Below are 23,060 nucleotides of genomic sequence, written 5' to 3' on the forward strand. Positions count from 1 at the left end.
AGCTTTTGTTCATTAACCACACAGATAAAAAGAACCCACTTTGATTTCCATTGGGACAAACTGAAAGCAGCTTTGACCAATTTGAACCATCTTGTTAAGTGACCACTGTCTTACATAAATGGTATTACACACTATCGGTTTGATGCAGTCCATAAGCTATTTAATCAAATTGATTGTTACATAATAAACTGAGTGGGCTACTGCTGTCCCGGCTCCATATTCCTGTGGAGCTGCTCTCTAGTCTCAGCGGAAGAGACTTTGTGGATGATGGGTGTGTGGTGAAATGAGGCATCACCGTCTCAGATGTGGTCATCTGAGTCTCATCTGATGGTTACGGCTCCGTCCGTTGTGTCGGAGCAGCAGGAAATGCACGTTCTGATTTTTAATGCCTTGTCAGGGTCATCAGGAAGGCTTTTGGTGTGTTTTTTTTTTCCTAGTGTTGCTCCTGACGTGGAGTCAGAGTGAGGTTTAATACCAGGGTATACTGTGGGCTTATGTGTGCGTTAGCAGATGAGTGGTGTGGGGCTGAATTCCTTTGTTTAACTGTAACCTGAACTTGGTCGCTGTGACGCGAGCAGCATCAGTGCAGCAGACCCATGCACAGTGTGTGTGTGTGTCACAGTGAGAGCAGCAGTGTCTGGCTGCCACCCCATTCACAACTCTCACTGGCAGCCATCGTAGATTCCAGGCCAGGCGAGCGAACGTCATCAGCTGTCGAAGTGAATGAGAGTAAAGGGGGAAAATTGCATTGCTGCATCCAGAGGCCTTTCGTGAATGGCACTAACCACGTAGGGGCATTTAGGCTGCAAGTCTTAACTGATATCCAGTCTACTTCCTCTGGGGCTCTCCCTCTCCTGGATTTACTTTGGAGTGGTTACTTAAAGCAAAATACCCCCCCAAACTGCAACTTCCAACTGCATTTTTGCATCTGTTCCTGATTCACAACTATTTGAAAAAGTAAATACTCAAAAATCCAATTCAAATCTTAATTTTCTTTATATATGTCCTCTTTCACAAGAAAAATGCTACAAGAACATATTTAAAACACCACATTTTTTAATTATTTTTGAAGTTCTGCACAAGATAGCAAGCATTTGTCCTCATAAGTTAGGTGGGAGGGTGCTTTGTTGAGGGCATGTTGCTTTATCAGGCCTCACCAAGCCCGAGCACGCCAAAACATCTCCTGTCACAGGATTCAAATAATATGAGCCGGGTCTGAGCTCTGCACCCTCCACTGTCAAACACAAAACCTGCGTCGTCTCATCCTCCACCTGCCAGCTATTTGTATCACGGCCGTGCACAATGCACAATGGACTCTTTGTCTCTGTTGTCACACACAAACTTTCTCCCATGCTTTCACACAAAACAAAACACTTGCCTACAGCCCTCCACCCCCAGGACCACTATCAGAAGATGCTTGCGCCGAATAATATGCTGTCAACTTTTTCTGTGAAGAAGTTCTCACTGGTAAGAAGAGTAGCATAAAAAGTAGAGGAACTGGCTTGTTTTACTTTGTTGCTTAGAAATTTTAACAAGGAAAAAGAAAACACAAGTTGTGAAGAAGCTTCAGTGGAATTTACCAAATCAGCTGAGGTCCTTCTCTATATAAAGCATGACTAATTTATTTACTGCAGAAGAGATTTATTTATAAAATCAATCTCAAAGTGAATTTGAGACTACATTTTTATGTTATATCCCATACATATTCCCATATTAAAGCATCTTGTTGCTTTTTACATGCATATATATATATATAAATATATATATATATATGTTTTATTTTTTCATAAACTAACATATAATAGCATGCTCACAAACTTTTTTGGAGGTCCACATGAACGTTCTTCGTGTTAAAAGTTGCAGAGACGTCATATTTCCGTAATAGCTGACTTGATTCAGAAAAAGTGAATGCTAATGGGTTGGATCTTACTGTGTGCTGAGGTCTCCCCCTGAGTCATTTTTTTTTTTTTTGGGACTCAGTATCTTAGCAACAAAAGAGTTGAGGATGTTAAATCATCTGTAGATGACACAGGTAGCACCGCAGTAGTCTTTATATAGAATAAAAACAGCTCAAGTTCTGGGGGGCTGACTTGCTCCTACAATTAGCCACATCCAGGATTACATAATCTATGGGAATCTCTCTCTATATCTTCTCACCTATTTATTTTATTTGTCTAAATAAAGAAAGGGGTGTAATACAGTTTGTGTCTTTGCGGTTGCGGCTGTTCCTGAAGGTGCCCCAAGCTCATTTGTAATTTGTCAGCAAAGGTTTAAATATATTTTTAAAGTTTCCCCCTCTTGTTTTATTTTTTTTTTTTTTTTTTGTCTTTTTATACGTGCAGGGAAATAACAGTTAAAAATAAAGCATTTATTTTATATTTTAGCTGTAATTAATACTGAACTGAACCTCCTTGTACTAGTATCAGTTTATGGAACTACAAAGAGTGAAGGTGCTATTTTATAATCGCACACAGATTAGCTAGCTATCTAATCGGGCTGCCACGATGGGTCGCGACTATGTCGACTATTGAAATCATCGATGGCTAATTTAATAGACTATTTGTTGATGTTTTTTTTTTTTTTTTAATATCTGTGCAAAGCCAGTGTGCGCTTTCTAACGCCCCATCTGGCATTGTCTTTGACAGCAGTGCTAATCCAGGTCAGTACTGATGTCACAGGAATTTCTAGGAAGACTCGGGTACCATAACAACACACCAGTGGAGCTTGAGAATCGGAAACATGAAAAAAAAAAATTCTGGTTAAGATGTGTGTTTTACATCCGGTTTATGCATGATCCGATTGGTCGATTAACCAAGAAAACAAAAACAATCTGTGATTCGTTGAATATTAAAATAAGTGTTTGTGGCAGCCCTACTATCTAGTTATTTTATTTGATTATATGCAGCTCTCTTGTTTACTATTATTATAACTGTTTTAATATTATAATTGTATTTCATTTTTGTAAAAATGTCTATGGAAAAATTGAAAACACAGTTTTTCTACTATTTACGTTCACAAAGCAAAGTCCTCAAGTACTTTTTTAAAGCCTGTAATATTCTGATTTGAAAATATATTGTATTTATGGACACACTGGAGATGAATGAACTTTGCTGTTCAAAGACGTTATAGCAATATTTGATTCTAAAATATTAAAAGAAGAACATATTTTATTTTAACTTTTTATGAGGCAATAAAATACTTAAACTTATTTTTGTGTTTGAAATGATTAAAACTTCAGCACGTGGAGTCCCCAAAGTAGTGTTTCCCCCAGTTTTCCTGGTATTTTTTCTTTTTTTTGCTTTATAGAAATTCAGTGGAATCACAAAGCAGGGCTTTTTACACTTGTTATACACAGGGAATGAAGAAGCATAGATACCCACTTCTCATTCGATGACACGCCACAAGGCTCGCTGTGTTTTGAGTAGGAGTGTGACTCATTTTCTCTTGAGTGGAAAAAATCAGCTCTCTGGCTCCTACAAACTCTATTGTTATTGCTGCTTCTACCCACACATACAGTATACGTAACTCCGCTGGATGCAACAAGTTCACGCCTGTTCTCCGGGGGTTGTCAAGTGGAATTCTGGGAAATATAGGAGGCTATCGGCTAAAGTAGACAGGGTGGGCTGATGGATGCAGAAAAATGTGACATTTAACTTGCCGCTAAAGTACTCTAGAAATGTACCAATTAGCTGGAGCAAACATTTTTTCCCCCATTATCAAGGTTGCAGATGATTACTTATGCAGCGCCTCGTTGTGTCTCATTTCCTGGCCTCCATCCTGCTGCTATATCTCTTTAATGGAACAGCAAATTAATATTTGATATGCATTTTTTAAGTACTAGAGGTATTGATTCTTCCTAACTGATGCTTGTCTAAGAGAAAAAGACTTAAATGGTGCAGAAGTTCTGAAATGGCATTGTTTTAAAATGCATAGATATAATTTAAAGTACCACTTTGTGAAACTTTAAATGAAAATGGTTACAGTATAGGCTAAATTCAAGTATTTTATGACAACCAGTAATATAAATAGTTGTTGTTATGGCCCTGGGCCACGTGGGTGTGGTCCAGGTGCCTGCCCTCAGTTTCATCAGTTTCAGGTGCGGGTGCTTGGACATGAGAAGATGTAGGCAAGGCTCTGATCGAAAACATGCTGTGGATATGTAGTTGTCATAACCATTTTCAACTTTATGCAACTATGTTCTTCTATAACCAGCTGCCGAAGCTGTTTGGCTTGGTCTGCTCTTCCAGTGTGGACCGCCTGGAAGCTTCACACCAGAATGCGCTTTCAACTCCTTGATCAAATAGCCATCATGGCACCTTGGTGTTTCATCATCTGCAATTACCTGCTCTCCAGAATGTTGTTAATAGGCTGTCAATCCTTATTACCACCTACATTTATTAATCTTTACATCTGAAAAACAAGCAAATCTGCTGAGTAAACCTGATTACACCCAGAGAATGCTTAGAAATCTGTAGCCCTAAAATCAGAATATGATTTTACAGAACAGCTTCCATTACTGAGCATTGTGTTATAAATTAACCATTACTTATCTGAAATGCTGAAAGTTTTTGGTAAAATAAAAAAGTCCTTAAATATCATTAAGGAACTCGTTGGGGCAGAAAATATGTTTTTGTTGGGTTTTTTTTTTTGAGTTTTTCAGGAAGTTCTTCAAAGGGTTAAGGTATTCATGTCCAAAACCTTATTTAAATTTCTGCCAACTCACAGCTCCTGTGATGAAATTGATATCTGTCCCCCAGAATTTTTAAGAGCTATGATTTCTTGATTGTGATTGGCACAATAAGCCACTGTAAATCTGTGTCAACAACCTGTGGTTAGTTGACCTTCAGAGCCTTGAGGGCCAAATGAGGAAATGTGTTTCTGTACTCAAAAAACCCCAACGGTTGTACTATATATTTGTGTTATTTTCCTGTTCATATCATTTAAATTTAGAAGTTTAAAACGAGCATTTCATAGTGAAATCACTTTCAACACTTCATACGAACTCAGATTTGATGTTATGAGTTTTTTTTTTTTTTATTAGACAGACTTTCTCTATGAAACTCACAGTAAATTGGCTAAAAATGTATTTAGATATAATTCTTCTCAATGTGAACAAATGAAAAGTATCCCATTGCATTATTTTTTTTTAATTTGCATTTAACGTTATTAAAATAGTTCAAATAATGCAGGCTGAATGGTTCTTCTTACACAAAACACTTTCGCATCACAACATTTTTTGTGTATAAAGTTTGGACACCCGGGTTAATGCATGGTCAAATTAGAGTTAATGTAAAACTAGATCAGCCAAAAAAAATCCTCATAATCTGCTTGTTATTTTGAGCCTGGGTGGGGGCAAAAAGTAAACAAGTAGGGAAGATAAAGAGAGCTTTACTTAACCCATAATCACTTTATTCCTGTTTGCATGAGGGATTTATTTTGTTCGGTTTGTGTGCATCTGCATTTGGGAGCACACTATACGCGAAGTACCACGTGTCCCGTCAGCTTGATAAGTCAGCACTTTTTATTTCAGCCACTTTTTGTCAATGTTTGTTCACTTGTTATGAGACTGCAGGAAAAAAAAAAAAAGATAGAGGTTGAACTTCCGTGACTTGTTGGATAATCCCCTCCATTCCTCATAGCATTTATGAAAGTGTACCAAGACTGTTGTTGGATCAAAGAACGTCCCTTCGTGCCTCATGTGGACTATGATCTGTCCTCCTGGATCTTCATGGATGAGCAAACAGCATATATTACCCAGCATGCCCAGTGCTGTGTGTGGTCCTTTGATCAGTCTTGCCCCCCCCTCCTTCCACATTCCATATTTAGTATATTTATAGAGCAGGAAACTTGTGGCACCTGACTCCTCCATGGAAGGAAACATACCCCGCTTTTTGCCTGCTGTTGGGACATTTCTGCCCTTGCATGCAAGTTTTCACGCCGGGTATCATTTACAGACGAACAAAGATACTGCCGCAGCTCACCAGCTCTGAGGTCACGAACTGGTTTGACCACTTCGCTTTGTATTAACACATTGCTGCTGCCCTTGAGCTGGGCACTATTTTTAGCCGCAATGTTTACAAGGACATAAAGGCAGGAAAACAGACACAGCTGTGCTGTTTTTCTTTAAAGCTGTGTGCAAATGTCACATTTAAGAGACTATGGTTAGTTTTCACGTTGAGTGTGTCGTTTCAAGCACATTGTCACAGCACAGTTGTTTTTTTGTCATTAGCGCAACACACCGAGTCATGGGACACAGCTTTACGCTATTATCAATACAAAAGATAAGATCTCATTTATTGTCCGTGACTGATTTTGATTTTATGGCCCTTCACTCAGCGGATCAGCATGTGATCCGTCTGCCACAGCCACCAGAAGAATGGTCTACTATCTCCAGGTGAATGCTGTACACGTCACAGATGTTTGGTTTGAGCTTGTTAGCAGATGCTGCCGCCCGATCGTCCGTTGGTATAATGTTGGTAATGAGGAAGACGTGGACGGGGAGCCTCATTGAGGAGAGCAATAATAAGGTGGCTGGACAAAGGCTCCGACATGACATCATGTTGGAACAGGTCAACAAAGAGAGTCTTCCTGCTATAGAGTTCCCCTGCTGCTCCGGTCTGGACAATGTTTCCTACAGTTTCCTGTGGCACACCGACCACACATGTGATGACTGAGCTGAAGTCCAAACTAACTGTCATTTAAAGGCAGCAGTTTGTTTTTTCATTGGCTTTTGCATTGATTTCTATTAAATTATTAGTCGGTACAAAATTGTACTTTCATCTTGTTTTTGATATTCCTATAACAAATCTGTTGCATTTTTATGCAATATTCTGGTAGTCTTAATGCAATAACTATGTTTTTCAGCAAAAAGTTTAAAAGAACAATTTCAGAAAAAAAAGGTTTTCGTTTGTCAAAAGTACCCCTCCAAATAATTTTTTTCCTGTTGTAAAATCGTTCCCAATAGTCATAAATTGTGGTTATGCTGTTTTTAGCTAAACTCAAAAAACCTGTGCCGTTTTCTTTTACTTATTTTCTGTACAAATTGGCAGTAGCTCATTAGAAATTCACCTTTTGAATTGTGGCACTGAAGTTAGTCGAAATCCCAGCATGCCTTTGTTTACACCACAATCTCCCATTAGCTTACAGCCCCTTGTAAGCACAAGCTAACATTAGCACAGCAAAAAAACGGCTGGCAATATTGGAGTCGTCTAGTTATACAGATGGCAGCTAAGAAAATGAAAATAAAGATGTTAATGGATCTATTTGTCTGCAAACTGAGGATTTAAAATTTTAACAGACAGGAGACTTAACAGTTTCTCACAAACAAGCTTTTTCAAACCACTGGCTTTTATGTGCTTCTGATCCATCACAATTTAAAGAAATGTTCATAGTTTTAATCCAAAATGATTTTATACATGGCCTCCATCATGAGAAAACATTTGCAAGAATGCGTTAAAAACACCAAAAACACGATTTTCATTGGGGTGGATCTTTAAATTGAACTTCAAACCAATCCTGGCTTTAATTTTTAACTTTTTACATTTTTAAACTGAGTTTTATTGTCATTTTTATCTGTTAAAATATTTACCTGTGCTGGTGTTGCTATTGTAAGCTTATTTATTCACCTTATGCAAAGTGCTATGTTTCCTTTTTTGTTGGCATTTAAATAAAGATATTTTCCGAGCCTTTACTCAGTAAAAGCTGCTTGGCCCATGAAAGCCACAAACTGGGAAGTTGTCCTTGTGCGACTGTGGGATGCTTAGAGTTTTGCCAGCAAGATGTCTCTTGTGATAAAGAAATTTCTAAACAGTCAAGATGAACATTCGAAAAGCAGGAAGGGGATGTTAACAAGTGCCAGTGCAAATGTTTATTTTTTTCGTGATAAGTCGCTTGGTTCTGAGCTTACTTTGCATTTGTAGCATTTACCTGAGATTCTCATGCAAATGTAGTATAAGGGCAAAGCAGTTAAAAAAAAAGAAGGAGGAAAAAAGGAGTTTAGGAAAAGCTAAGACATTTGAAGCAGCGGGTGGATTTGGCTCGTCTGTCTGGTGTTGGTACCTCGCTGACCACTACAGTATGACTCAACTGTGAGGCCGACATTTAACAGCTCAGACAAAGGAGGTGATGTGAGAATAAGCGAGAGTTGGATAATCATGAAGGGATCGCTTCTTTGTTAGCAATGAGGGTCAGTTCAGTCAGGAGATGAGAGTGAAGAACTGGAGAAATCTAGCAGAATCTTCTTCTATTTTTGCACAGTGTAGGTGTAAGGGATGGCTCAAAAGCCCTCCCCGGTATGCGTCTGCCTGCACGCTCATATGACAATTTGCTGCAGAGGGTTTTACTGTTTTCCACATGCACACGTGACTCAGGATGTGGTTTTCACCCATTGACCGCAGCAGATCTACCGTTTGGGGTAAAACTTTAAGGTGTGGTGAGGCGATTAACAGGTTGGTTTCTCTTGTGCATCAACTCATAGGAAGCTCGCAGCCCAGCACTGACGTTTTTGAACGTGTGGATAGATGGGTCCTCCAGGACAGCTTGTGCTGGTTAAATTGAGCATGAGGACATTGCTTTGAGAGAGGTCACAGTGAAGACACTTGCGTGCGCACAGACACACACAGATGTTTGGGATGCCGGTAACCCCCTGGTGTTCTTCCAGTCGGATGTTGTTCCCCGTTTGACCTTAATTTTCTACACTTGACATGCCCTGATGATGTCAGAGCTGCTAAGGAGAAACATAAATAAGGGGTGGCGACCACACTGCCCGCATGGAACAAACTACGCCGACAAGTTCCTGTGTGAAGCGAATCTCAAGTGCTGCACATATTTCAGTTCAAGTGTAAGTTCCAGACTTTGGGAGAGGGAGAACAGCTCAGTAAAGACACACAACTGCAAGCACATTTGTGGTTTTATAAATCCTAGTTTTGAATGTTAAAGATTAAGAAGCTGCATTCTTTCCCTTGATGTTGGTTTAACTAATGCTTTAGTAAACTTCCCTGAAATGTTTTTTTTTCCTCATTTCCTCCCAGAGTCATTTCCATGCCCTTTCACATTCACAGCGGCAATGCAACATGCACACAACACATTAGTTAAACTATTTTGAACTCTTAGCCTTTGTGTTATCGGAAGACCATGAATATGAGAAATTAAACCCGAACCGGAAATATCCTGTTATAGCCAGATGTCCGAGACACATCATGTATTTGGGGATTTATTAACATATTTTATGGTTATACTTAATGCATTTGTTTATATAAGTGTGGTCAGGTTTGTTTGCATATTGTAATTTGTGTAATTTTCCCTGGAATAAACCTATAACTGTGTATAACAGAACATAGTGATAAGAGACTGTGACAAAAATTTAATTTAGGATAATTGTGTTGTTTGAAGAAAATGCACATGTGTAGGACAGTCAAACTCTTGACAAAAGTTGTGACGGTGAGAGGTGATAATTCAATAATTAGAAATTGAAAATGTGACAACGTACAGGTCATTGTGTGTGCTCATTATTATTTTTTTTTTAGAGAAAAATGTCAACCTAAAACTGTTTTCTTGTCCTATAAAGTTAGAGCTGACACTACAACACTAAATTTACCAAACTAATTAAAAATGTCTACATTAAGTTAGCAATGTTTGAGCGGTATATTTTGGCACTGATTCTGTCTTTGGCTTTGGAGTAACTTCTTAGATCAGGCAGGTCCACATTTTACTCTCCCATTCATAAACATGCAGATATTGACATGAATTATACACTTATGGACCACTTCATCCAGTGAGATTTTCATAGGTTTCTTTAAAATGTTAATGTCACAAATTACAAAGCAATAATGCAAAAAGGTAGACTCAGCAGAACACGCACTTACACTCCATCAGGTCCGGCCCTGATCTGGATACTGGGGTCTCTATGTAACTTAAAAAGTGCAAGAAGCACTCACTGCATCCAGTCCGGTCCGACCTCTGTGGCACTCCATATCTGTTTCGTTAGCTTCAAATTTTTGTCAGACACCGGAGATGAGCCGGAGCACTTTTTGGTGAAGCTGAGGCTAATAACAACCTAAACTGAAATTATGCAAGCAAGTGTAAAGTACATCTGGTACATTTTTGCAAAAATAAAACGTATTTTCAGCCGTACTCGCTGTTTTAACCATGTTGTAAACATTACGTCATTGTAATAACCAACCCTGGTCTCCCCTACTTGTTACACAATACGTGTACATACAGTCAAATATGTAGATTTAAGCCTATATAAGACAAAAGGATTAATAAAATTTCAGTGCTTACCAATGTATTAAGACAGTGTTGTGAATATAATTCAAAATCACAGCGGAAGGAGGGTTTGTTAACTAGTACTTCTTCCATAACCCCAAAACCCAACATACCTGAAACACAGCAGAAGAGACCATAAAGGTGACCAGCAAAGATCTGACCTTTCAGCATATGTCAGGGTGTCCAAAGTCCGGCCTCGAGGGCTGACCTCCTGCTGGTTTTCCAGAAACCCTGCCTTATCTGCTGGTGATTACATGGATCAGCTGGGTTTGACCAATAGGGAGCTTCAATTGCAGGTTGGATTCTAAAACATGTAGGACACCGGCCCTCGAGGACTGACTTTGGAGACCCCTGGCATATATCCCTTCAGGGGTTGCCACTTAAAATCAGCTTTCACTAACAAGTGGTTTGGCAGTGATCTTTTTTACTTCAGATTACCTTTCTGACACAACCCTGTATTTTATCCAGGCTAGGGACTGGCACAGGGAGACCCAGACTCAGGCCACCTTGTGGCTACATAGTTAGTTTGGAGGGTCTTACTAAGCTAGATGATGGATCTTCACAAGTCAGTAGATGACAGTGAAGGAGGGAAAATGCAGCATTGATTGCACTTGAAAATTTACTAACGATGTTTAGATATCAGGTAAGTTAGTTTAAATAGCAAAAATAATATTATTTGTCCCCAAAATTGATATGTGGGTAGTTTACTTGATTTTGAAACTCTTTCTTCAGATCAATGTAAAAGAGAGGTCTTAGAGGTGATTTCTGAACCTCTTTGTTGCATATTTTTATTTTATCTTTAAGATCCACTTAAATGAAAATATAGAGAAAATTAAGCTTAAAATTGCATTTCTGAGTATTTCTTCATTCAAATTGCTGTGAATCAAGATTAGACAATAAAAATCCATTGCAAAAAGTTTGTAACAGTGACGTAGGCGCTACAAATGTTGGACCACAAGCTCCCTGTTTTGCTCTGTTTTGATGCATCCACTTGCATAAAAATTGAAAATGTCTTTCCTGGCATCTAGTTTAAAAGTGCTCCAATATTGCTCACCATTTTTGTTGCACAGGGAATGTTAGGTTGGGGTTGTGAGGAGCTGTAAGATAGCTGGAGAGAATGTGAGCAGATGGATGATGGGAAATGGGATGGGCTTACTCTTTACGAACAGAGGTGAATTTCTAATGAGCTCATGCTGCTCTGCAGAAATTTTCCTAGAAAATGACACTTTTTTAAATTAAAATTCCACTGGGAACCCTTTTAAAATAGTTCAAAAGAGGATCGGAGTGGTTTAGTGTTGCCATGCGTAGTGATAATTACAAAAGTCAATTAAACTAAAATTGCAAAACAACAAAGCAAAGATGAATTAGCTATTTGTTCAAGGTTATTTTTCTGTAATAGTCTTTTTATTCATCGGTTTCTTGTTTTGCTTGAACTGAGGGTTGAGATTTAATAGCTGCACAGAATGGGGATTTCCTCAAGAAGCAGTAATCATGGTGTCCTATTTATCTACCCTTTGTAATCTCGGAAAAATACTTTTCCCTTTTAAAAAATGCTGTGGACCACAAGAGTGTGAAAAAGTATGAATGAGCAGACAAGAAGTTTGAGAGAAGATGGAGAAAAATATGTCTTTAAAGCAGGGAGAGGAAAAGAAAACAGGACACGGACAGAAAAAGGACGCTCTACTTTATTTTTTGTTGTCTAAGCATTGTGTAGGATTTGAATGCCTGGGTGGAGAGCCAATCTTTGGCACAATTAGTTGACATAGCGTTGACCCTTTGCAGGAAATCTGCGCCGTCAGTTGCCGTTTGGTGGACACGTTCGTGCGCAGATCCCTTCACAGTAGCACAAGTGCTTTCATTTTTAGTTAAGTGGCCCCCATGGGAGATGACCTTCTCTATCCCTTGCTTCTGTGCTTTTTGGCAAACATTGTGTTTTTGCTAAAACAGATAAAATGATCGTAGCACAAAGGAAAATATGCTGACGTCTTGTACCTCTACACATTAACGCTTTTCAGAGAACAACGCCTGCATGAATAAGGAAGTGGGAGTGTTTATAGCTTGTTTGGTCCACAGTAGTGTTGATGAAGGGCAGTTGTAGAAAGTTAATAATTGTCTCAAGTGATTTTCTGATTTCAGTCATTATTACAGGCTTAGTTCATCTTTCTTTGTGTGATATAGCACCACTCTGTGTTCGATAGACTCTGTGACATTAAATTTGACATTAGAAAACAGTTGAAATACCTTTGAGCTATGATGAAAGTAACATTTATCTTATGATCTTTTTGTTTGCTAAAAGAAAAAAAACTGCATATTTTTTTATTTTCACACTTACTATTTTTTTTTTTTTAGATTTACTTGTTTCAAATACAAGCAGTTTTGGATGAAACCAATATCGAAGCTATGTCTCCTCTTTTGGTGAACTTAATAAACAAAATAATTGGAAGAAGCTGCCAAAGTGGAGCAAATCTTGTGATTCTTGCTCCAGGTTTTTCCTCTCACAGCTCTATCCCAATTTACGAAACACTTGGTTCAAATAATAATTTCTGCTTTATGATCAATTTTCAAACGGTTGAAGCTCCCATGAGCAAAAAAGAGATCCCATCTATTACTATCCACTGTTACTACCAAATCAGAGTCCCTGAATGGTCAAATTTCAACTGGTTTAACTTTCAAAGCACGCTCACTGGACGCACGTTTTGTTCCTAGAGCCTTTTTTTTAAGCTATTCCTACCCCTCTCACTCCTAATTGGCTGGATCAGGTATTTCAAGGTTTTGATTTACTAAACACATCTGATCCAGATAATGAGCTGCAGGTAGGACATGGAAATTTCATTGTTTTGAACACAAACAGGAGGGTATGTTTTGAGGACCAGCCAGGGTAGAAATGTGAATCTTGTTGCACAATAATGGAAAGTTATGTCTGTTTTTTTTCCAAAATAATTTCAAGGCAGAACCAAAGCACAGAACCACTTACATTGACAAGACATTTTTTTTTCTTAGCTTATGTTTAAGCAGCTTTGTGGCACATCTAACTTTAACATTTTTCATAAAACTGTCCTTTGTGACACAAAACATTTACAACCAAATTTCTTTTTAGTAAAAACAAACTGCATCCACTTCGAAATGAATAAAAATAGGAGTTTACAACAGTGTTGTTTCCTCAGGAAGCTGCATTTTTTTAGATCCTACCCTGCTCAAACACACCTGCCTCCTAATGACCGCCATTATCAGGCTTCTGCAGAGCTGGACGATGAGCTGGATCAGGTGTGTTCAAGCAGGGCATCACGGACGCCATACAAGACACTTTTCCCCAACGTCCAGGATTGAGAAATACTGGTCTGCAAGACATAATTTATATTCTTCTCAGAAAGAAAAAAAAAACTCGTTGAGCATCTTGGAAATACAAGAAATTGTAGTGCTGAGCAGTGAGGCAGAAACACTTATGAGTTTCCTCTTGTGAGTGCTGAAACAAACAAGCCTGCTGCATGATTAACATCCTCCCTATGGCCTGTATGGTTTATCACAGTCTGTGATTTTCTGACATCAGGGGTTCAGAATGTCCTACAGAAGGTGCCAAATCAAAACAAGGTCATTTTAGTGGGGTGAGGGGAAATGGTTCGCTCAGAAACATCTCAAATTCAGACCTTTCTGCCATTTTGATTGTCGTTTAATGAAATCATAGCAACATATTTAAAACATCCTTTTTCTTGTGCGTCTTGGATATTTGATTTTCAAAATGCTTTTCATGCAGCAGTGGAGGAAAGCACAAAGAGAACAGCAGAACTGATGGGAAAACTGCTGAGGCTTTACTCAGAGGCTCCTGCATGACGTAGCCCCTCTCACATTCCTGGGTTATTAGTTAAAGATGTATGCTTCTCGTTGCTTTCCCCGCTCTCATGCTCCCAGTGTCTCTCACACGGAGCAAGCCAGAAGCTGCAAGTTTCCACTGATTGGAGCAGTTTAAAGGAAATCCCTCTCTTTTCATTGGAGCAGCATGAATAGAGAATGTAAAACTGAGACGAACAGAAAAGTCTGGAGGAGTAAAAAAAAAAAGGGAAAATTAAAGTACTCCATGCTGTGCTTAAATCTTAGTAACATTAACCAAATCAAGCAAAACTTTAACACGGATAACAAAATTAAAATCAATAAAACAAGCTTTGGTTAATTATTATACACGTTAAGGGAAATAATGTCAATATTAGTAATTTGGTGTGTCATTACATTTTTCAATGGCAGCGCATCAGTGTTGGAATCCAGACTGGCAAAGTCATGGGAACTGAGCTGCTCGGAACAGGATTTCTGTCTGAGTGAAGACACACACATGCACAGACACACACATTAAAACCAGACTCTCAGAAAAGCAACTGAATGCAGAAGAAAGTCAGTGGAGAGTAGCAAGATTTACAGAGGAAGTGAGACGTAATCTATGAATTATATATACACCCTGAGACTATGATTTCATTCAGCTAAGAGCGTGCTCACACACCACCCTCTTCCCCTCCTTTAAGGCATTAGGACTGCGAATGCGCCTCAGTGTTGAAAGTAAACTTTAACAACATCTTCCTATTACAATCTTTTTATTTACATGTTTCTTTTTTAACTGCAGGTGGAGGAGGCAAGCGGAAAGGAAGAAGCAAAAAATGGAAAGAGATCCTTCGCTTTCCACACATAAGTCAGTGTGTTGAGCTGGGAAAAATTATTGGTACGTGGGCCTTGCAGCATTGAATTTTTGTCCTGTTCTTCATCCAGATGCTTTATGCTAAAATGTGTGTCTTTAATCACTGCAGAGAAGGACTATGACAGCATCTGTGAGAAACAGCCCATTGGACGGCTTCTCTTCCGTCTGTACTGTGAGACCAAACCCAGCCTGCAAAGATGCATCCAGCTGCTTGACGCAATGGTATCAACACATGTGCACATGTTGCTGTGAATCTGAACACAAAACCTTCTCTCTCTTCTGTCCTCAATGATTGTTTTCTTCCTACATCTCTTTCCTATTGATTTAAGACTGTTAATTTGAAAGTATTTACATAGTATTTAGCCTCACAGATAGTTAGATGTACATTTTTACCCCCTGCCTGGGTAATACCGCACTTTAAAATTATATACGATACTGATTATTTTTTTGCAAAAAATATTTTATATCAATAACAATAAATAATCATAACTGATAAATTCTTCTTTTTATCATTTGTAATCAATACTTTAATAGAGTAGTTAATGCAAAAGTTTTGATGTATGGGGATCTGCATTTCAATATCTTGGTAATTAATACTCCGGATTTCACATGATATCGAAAAAACTTTTTGGAAAAGTTAGTTTTAGTTGTTAAGTACCATCAAATTATTTCAAACTATAAAATATAAAACTATACTTAACAAGTTTTATTAGCTAATATATTTTTCCCCCGTGGTAAAATGATGCTGTTCAGTAATCCTTAACAAATTGAAAACATGAAAAAAGTCGATGTAAATAAAAAATAATAAAAAGTAATTCTACAAAGTATATGCTACATTTCTAAATCTAACTAAAACTTTAATTAAACTAAGACACAGCCACTCACTTTTTGTTCTTCTTTTTGGTAAATTAAGTATGTTGACACTGTTTTAAGAACAGATTATACCAACATATAATGACTTAGTAAACTATTAGCTGAAAAGTATTTCATTTTTGAGAAAGATTGTATAAAATCTATAAGATTTATACAACCTTGTGTACTAGACGATGCTTAACGATTGGTTAAAAAACTTGACCTGGTCACCTTAAGACGTTAAGAAACAGGATGTTGTCAGACCAGGACAGGCAGGTGAACTCAGGTGTTGCTGCTCATTTGGTTTCATTTAAATTTGCATGACATAACACTTCATAGAGACAACCAAACTATGTGGAATTGACACACCTGCTAATTTGGTTTGAGGAGAGCTTTTGTTGGATCAGGGACAACTGAAGGAGGATTAGATAAAGGTACAGTGTGAACATGGAACACAGTCCATTCTCTTCGTCTCTATTCCATCTCTGCTGACAAGGAATTTTTTTAAACTTTATGTTGTGGATTTTGTTTTATTAAAGTTGTTTCCAATGCTGACATCCCTTTCTGTGATGTGAAAAGAATTAACTTTAAAAGTGAGAGGCAGACAGGAATAAAAAAAGCAAAAGAAAAGGAAAAACATTACAACAAATTCAATAAAACATGAATTTAAAAAAAATAGTTCATTAAGGGATTCACTAAGTAAGATCTACACTCAAGGGTTAAAACAAAAATGATAATACACCATAAAATAAATAGATCAATGCAGATTTTACCAGATTGGAGGTAAATTCAACAGAGTTCTCTTGTCAAACAGAGACTTACATTTAATCTACTTTTCAGTCTAACAGGAATGAAAAAAATACAGGAAATAAACTTGAATGAGATGGAAAGACGAAAAAATGGCACTGAGAGGAAAAGAGAGAGCTTTGTGTTACAACTTCCTCATTGCACTTCAACTCACATGCACTCCTGCCTGTCTCTGTACAGTCGGAGGGGATGAAAAGCCAAAAGGACAAAAGTTTTAGGATGTAAAGCTACTTTTTGAGAACGTATTTGTGACTTTCATATAGATTAATTTAAAAAAGATTTCAGCTTTCTGCTGTCTACATTTGGGCTGCTAAAAATTCATGAAGTTTGAGCAATTTCTGGAATTTTTGCCATTAACTTGGTAGCAAGAAAACAGTCTGTTGTTAGGTAAGTGTGGCGTCCATCAGTTTAACTTGGACTAGAACCTTTTTGCTGCATAGTTCTGTTATTGCAACTCTCATTTAGTGTTCAATACAATCAGATTTTGTTTTTCTATTTCTTAAATCTCAGTTCTGCTGCACAGCGGTGTAGTGGTTAGCACTTCTAAGAAGGCCAATTCAAATCCCGACAGGGTTGTTTGTGTGTGGAGTTTGCGTGATCTCCCCATGCATGCGTGGGTTTTCTCCAGGCGCTCCTGCTTCCTCCCACAGTCTCAAAACATGCTTCATTGCTTAATTGGGGAAGCTCAGTTGTCCCTGTGCGCATATGACTGTGTGGTTGATTGTCTCTGTTCCACTGCAGTAGTCTGGCAAACTGTCCAAGGTCTACCCCACCTTCACCTGTCAGTAGCTGGGTAGCCTCCAGCACTTCTATAACCCTGAAAAAGAGAGAGTGGGTTTAGAAAGTGGATCAATCTTTGACTGTATGTGAGAACCGGACTGAGTGAGTGTGATGTCATCCATAGAAAATGGTTAATTTCCAGCTCCAATGACATGAAGAATTTAGCCGCCATTTTTTTCGCAATACGGATGCCGCCATGTTGGAGCCAGATTACGCCAGTTAGCAGTGATTGGTCCAAGTCTGTCAAGGGGACATTTTACCCTCCTATCAGGAGTGAGCTTGTTGGAAGTCCTTCCATTGAAAGCGGGCTCAGGAGAAACTGTCAATTATTTTGAACATTTTTATGCACAAGTTTATAACTTGAATTACTTGAAAAAATATAATGAAAAAGAAATGTCAAAAACAAGTGATAGAGCAAGAAGGGTTATTCTTACAAATATAATGACTAATAACTGCTTATTTCTCTGTAGAAGTCTATGGGATTTTGGCTTTTTAGAGCCAGCAGGTACTTCCTATTTGGGACGCGAAGGGGAAGAGTCTCTCAGTCCAGATCTCATAAACAGCCAAAAATAATTTTGCTGAGCAAAAACAGATCTAAAATATGGTTATACTTTATGTATTTTGTGGTATACTAAATTAAATCTAAACATAAAAAGCTGATTTTAGAAAATGAATTGCGTTTTCTAGTTTAATCTATGAATTTGGGATTCAGGGAAAATTGATTTGGTGATATATCGCAATATTTTGTTTGGCGATGCTTGTATTGATTTTAAATGTTGACAAGAGGATACTTAATAAATTATTTATGAGTGTCCTTCTGTATCTTACTTTTGTTTTGCCCATACCGCTAGTTGGCAGCTCAGCACACTGAGCCTCTTTGACCCAGTCTTGTAATAAATCGCGATACGTATCGTGAGACACGTATCGGAATACGTATCGTATCGTCAGACTTTTACCAGTACTAATGAGCCAATGAGATGGATAGATGGATGGAATCTCAGTGTGTTTTTTAAGAACATGCAGGAATATTTGCGCTTCTATTTTTTTTTTTTGTCCACATGAAGATGGAATTTGAAGGCCCGTTTAAATGATTTAAAATGAGTATAACTTTCATGTCCCCCAGCGAGGTCAACTGACTGCCCTCCCAGTGTGTTGCAGCTTTCACCCCCCTCATCGTGTTCTCCTTCTTGCTGTCTGGATGACAACATCTCCCATGTGACACATTTAGGTCCATTCCAAGAATGTGTATGTATGTAACATGACAAAAAAGGACGGCATTGTTTCCCCAACCATGGCACTTTCCTACCCCCCCCACCCCCTCCCCTCCTTTAACAACCCTCTCTGTGGAAAGTCCACCTCGTTGAAACCACTCACATACATACTCCCACAGAGGCACATGCTAGAGGGAATTCTGCTTTCAACTCCATCAGACGAGCCCTGAAGTTGCTCTTTGTTGAACATTACACACTCCACTTAATAAGCCAGACCTGAGAGGGATGACATCCAGGCAGATGGTATTTAAAGCTGTTAAATAACATTTGTGTTCTGTGCAGTTAGAAATGGACGATGCAAAGGAGTCTTGATGCTTGTAGCCATGAGTGAAACATCTGATTTTGGGACAGTGGAGAAGCACCTGGTTCCTCTTATATCATGAAAGAGTAGGATCTCCTCTTCAAAACGCTTTATTCTAACAATGGAAATGTCTGGAAGCGTTTTTATGCTTTGAGTTTATGTGCATTTGTGATAACTATTCATTATTTTCTATGATTCCTACTGGACTTTAGCTCTAAAGTGTCCAGTGTTTCCTCTTAGCTCTGCGCTTGTGTGTTCATTTATCTCTGAATGTGTGTGTGTGTTGTTGTAGAAAGCTGGTGACGCTGGTGTGACACACTGTGACACTCCAGGACCTCAAGGAATCCCACCGTGTTTACTGTGTGGTTGCCAAGCAACACGGGACCATGCTGGAAAAAACCCACTAATAGATAGAGTGGAGACAGCATGCAGCGTGGACGCCATGTTGCTTCCCCGTCCCCCGAGAAGTTGAAAGGGAAACAAAACACGTCAGAGAGGTTTTGATGTTGTTGCCTCTTAAAAATGTCAAATCCTTGTGTGCCTCAGTGGCCACCTATGAGCCACGCTGAGCAAAGATCAGCGTATGTTAATGGGAGATTGACGGCAAAACACTGAGACAAAGGACAAAGAGGTGTGTTTGTGAAGTGGCCTTGTCACAACCAAACAGCAGTGGCTTCATCATTTCAATAAAGCTGGATGATTTGACACATTTCTGCAGGTTAAATGTAAATATTTTGTGTTGCTTTATGAAAATGCCACAGAGGGACAGTGTGACAGCTCTTTTTTTAACCATGTTTGGGTTATTCAAAGCAGCTGGATTTATGCAGATGAAGAGAACCACTTCAGTCTATACCTCTCATTCAGTTATTAGAGGTCAGTGTGGGGCTTTGTGTTTTGGTGGAATACGTCACTGTGAAATCCATCAAAACGAAAATAAGTTTGCAAAAACTGTGCAGCAAACTACACAAAATAAGGCTTATCATTTTAGATTCTTAGCGTAGCTTCTTAGTGATCAAGCTTGTGACAACAGCGCAAAGCAGACATGACACACTTCATGCCTCTGCTACTGTATTTCCTCAAATGACGAGAGCATTTTTGCATTTGCTGGTTTTACTGTTTCATGGAGATGTTTCAATACAAACAGCTTTTAAGACAAAGAAAATTTATTATAAACTCCAAATAACTACCTACTAGAGGATGCATTAAACCTTCCGTGTTTCGTTCACTGATCTAAAATGATTTTGCTGTTTAGAAAATTGGTAAACCAGACCTAAAATATTGCTAGGCTTGAAATATTTGGTGGTATATTAAATTAATTAAATATAAATATAGAGAGCCGGTTTTGGAAAAAAAAAATTTTCTGGTTTATTCTATGAATAATGATTAGTGGTATTGGGAAAAAATTTATTTGGTAAAATATTGCGATATTTTGTTTGGCGATACTTGTCCTTCATAGAATATATCGTGATACATATTGTGAGAGACGTATCGGGATACTTATCGTATTGCCAGACTTTTGCCAATTCAAACCCTAATAATGATTTATAAATGTTAATGAAACCTATTTGGCACAGATATCAATAATTATATTATAGTAATATTATATTTATATATTAATAATAAAAGTAATAATATTTTTGTTTTAGCATTTATTTCAATTTTTGAAACTGAAAATGAACCTTAGTTACAAAAAAAACTAATTTCTTTAATGAAAATTGCACATTATGTTATGATAAAAAAGGAAAAAATAATCCAAAATAATTGTTTGTGTCGTGTAGCACAAGCACTTTCAACAGCGAATGAAAAATCTATCTTACTTCCTGCAGGCTGGAAGCTTTAAAATCCTCATAAATGTTTTACAATGGTTATAGTAAATGATTAAACATGCCTTTTTTTATGGAATCATAAAAAGTGACTTTCTTAGAATTTACTTAGACTTTAAAATGATATAAAACACATTTCCATAACCTTAGGATATTAAAAGCAACTTGAAATATTGATCATGCCATCTTTCTCTAATGCAGGAGGACTATGAGGTAACGCCTGATGAAAACAGAAAAAACAGAGGAGAAGAAATTATCAAGAGTTTTCTCACAAAACAAGTAAGTTTCCTTCTCTGACATAGCTTCACTTTCTGTTTTACTTGACACTGTAATGTAATAGTAAAACTAAGAATATTACAAAGGTTTTGAAATCTATGACAAAACAATTTGATCAGTTTTTTTTTCGGTACGTAGGAGGAAACGCTTCTGATCTATATTTATGCACCTTTGTCTAATTCCAGTCCGGCTTCAGACAGAACCACAGCACTGAAACGGCTCTGACCAAAGTGACTAATGACATACGTTTGAATACAGACAGTGGAAATATGTCAGTGCTAGTTTTACTGGATCTCAGTGCTGCGTTTGATACAGTCGACCACGCAATACTACTCAGACGACTGGAAAACTGGGTGGGTCTCACTGGGCAAGTACTAAACTGGTTCAAAACGTACTTAGAAAACAGGAAATATTTTGTGTCAATTGGTAACTTCACTTCTGAGCCAATAGAAATTACATGTGGAGTGCCCCAAGGCTCCATCCTGGGACCACTTCTATTTAACATCTACATGCTCCCACTGGCCCAGGTTATAAAGAACAACAACATTAGTTACCATAGCTATGCAGATGACACACAGATATATATTAGACTGACACCAGGAGACCGAGGCCCTGTACAGGCTCTTGGTAAATGCATTGAGGACATTAATGAATGGATGTGTCACAATTCACTTCAATTAAACAAAAACAAAACTGAGGTTATTGTCTTTGGGGCTAAAGAAAAAAGGTTGGACATCACCACAGAGCTTCAATCTATTCAACTAAAAACTACCAACCAGGCCAGAAACTTGGGTGTAGTGATAGACAGACTTACATTTTGATAAACACATTAAGGCAGTCACTAAATCAGCCTATTATCATCTCAAAAATATCTCAAGGATTAAAGATCTGATGTCTAAGCAGGACCTGGAGAAACTAGTGCATGCTTTCATCTTTAGTCGACTTGATTACTGTAACAGTGTTTTTACAGGACTACCAAAAAAATCCATCAGGAAACTGCAGCTTATTCAGAACTCTGCTGCTCGGGTTCTCACAAGGACCAAGAAAGTAGACCACATCAGTCCAGTTCTGAGGTCTTTACACTGGTTACCTGTCTGTCAGAGGATAGACTTTAAAGTTCTGTTACTGGTTTATAAAGCTTTGAATGGTTTAGCACCAAAATACATGACTGACCTCCTGACCCAGTATGTACCAGCCAGACCTCTCCGGTCATCAGGATCCGGTCTTTTATCAGTTCCTAGAGTCAGAACTAAACATGGAGAAGCTGCATTCAGCTTCTATGCTCCACAGATCTGGAACAGACTTCCAGAAAACATTAGATCTGCTGAAACACTCAGTGTATTTAAATCCAGGTTAAAGACTCACCTGTTCTCAGCTGCATTTGATTAATATGTATTCAAAAGTTTACGTCCGCACTTTTTATCTATGCTTGTTTTAAATTAAAATCTTTTTACTTTCTTTTAATTTTATTTTAATGATTTGAATGATGATGAATGACATTTTTACTATTTCTTTTGATTGTTTCTTTTAATGTTTTATGTAAAGCACTTTGAATTGTCTCTGTACATGAAATGTGCTATACAAATAAACTTGCCTTGCCTTGCCTTGCCTAATTCCTTACATGTTGATGAAGTCACCTCAGAAAGTGGACATCGCAGAGGGTTTTGCAGAGCAATGCAGAAAGAACCTGGAGCTCAGTCCCTGTAGGGAGATCTTCAGCACCTGCCTCAAGTAAGTGTCTTAATCATCCCGCCTGCTTCATTTTGACCTCCTTTTTGAAACTTGTTTGGACGGAGATGCTTCGGTTACCCAGACTGTCTTGTGTTTTGAATCAGAGCCGTCCACGATTACCTGAGCGGAGCTCCGTTTGTTGATTTCCAGAAAAGCATGTACTTCGACCGCTTTCTGCAGTGGAAAATGCTGGAGAGGTAAACTACATTTATTTATTTTTTAAATTTTCTCATCCTGTTGTGATGTAATATTTATAATAATATTGTTCTAGTGTA

General features: G+C 38.1%; 1 protein-coding gene across 1 annotated transcript in view; it reads left to right on the forward strand.

The window, feature by feature from the left end:
* grk5l (G protein-coupled receptor kinase 5 like) overlaps positions 1 to 23,060 on the forward strand; it is a 34,737-nt gene that overhangs the window by 5,036 nt on the left and 6,641 nt on the right. Inside the window, exons 2-6 of the mRNA XM_024276205.2 lie at positions 14,873 to 14,968; positions 15,054 to 15,166; positions 20,980 to 21,057; positions 22,688 to 22,785; positions 22,890 to 22,982. Coding sequence (XP_024131973.1) covers positions 14,873 to 14,968; positions 15,054 to 15,166; positions 20,980 to 21,057; positions 22,688 to 22,785; positions 22,890 to 22,982 — 478 coding nt within the window. The remainder of the gene's footprint in view (positions 1 to 14,872; positions 14,969 to 15,053; positions 15,167 to 20,979; positions 21,058 to 22,687; positions 22,786 to 22,889; positions 22,983 to 23,060) is intronic.

Source organism: Oryzias melastigma, linkage group LG9 (genome assembly GCF_002922805.2).
Source record: "Oryzias melastigma strain HK-1 linkage group LG9, ASM292280v2, whole genome shotgun sequence".
NCBI classification, from domain to species: Eukaryota; Metazoa; Chordata; class Actinopteri; order Beloniformes; family Adrianichthyidae; genus Oryzias; species Oryzias melastigma.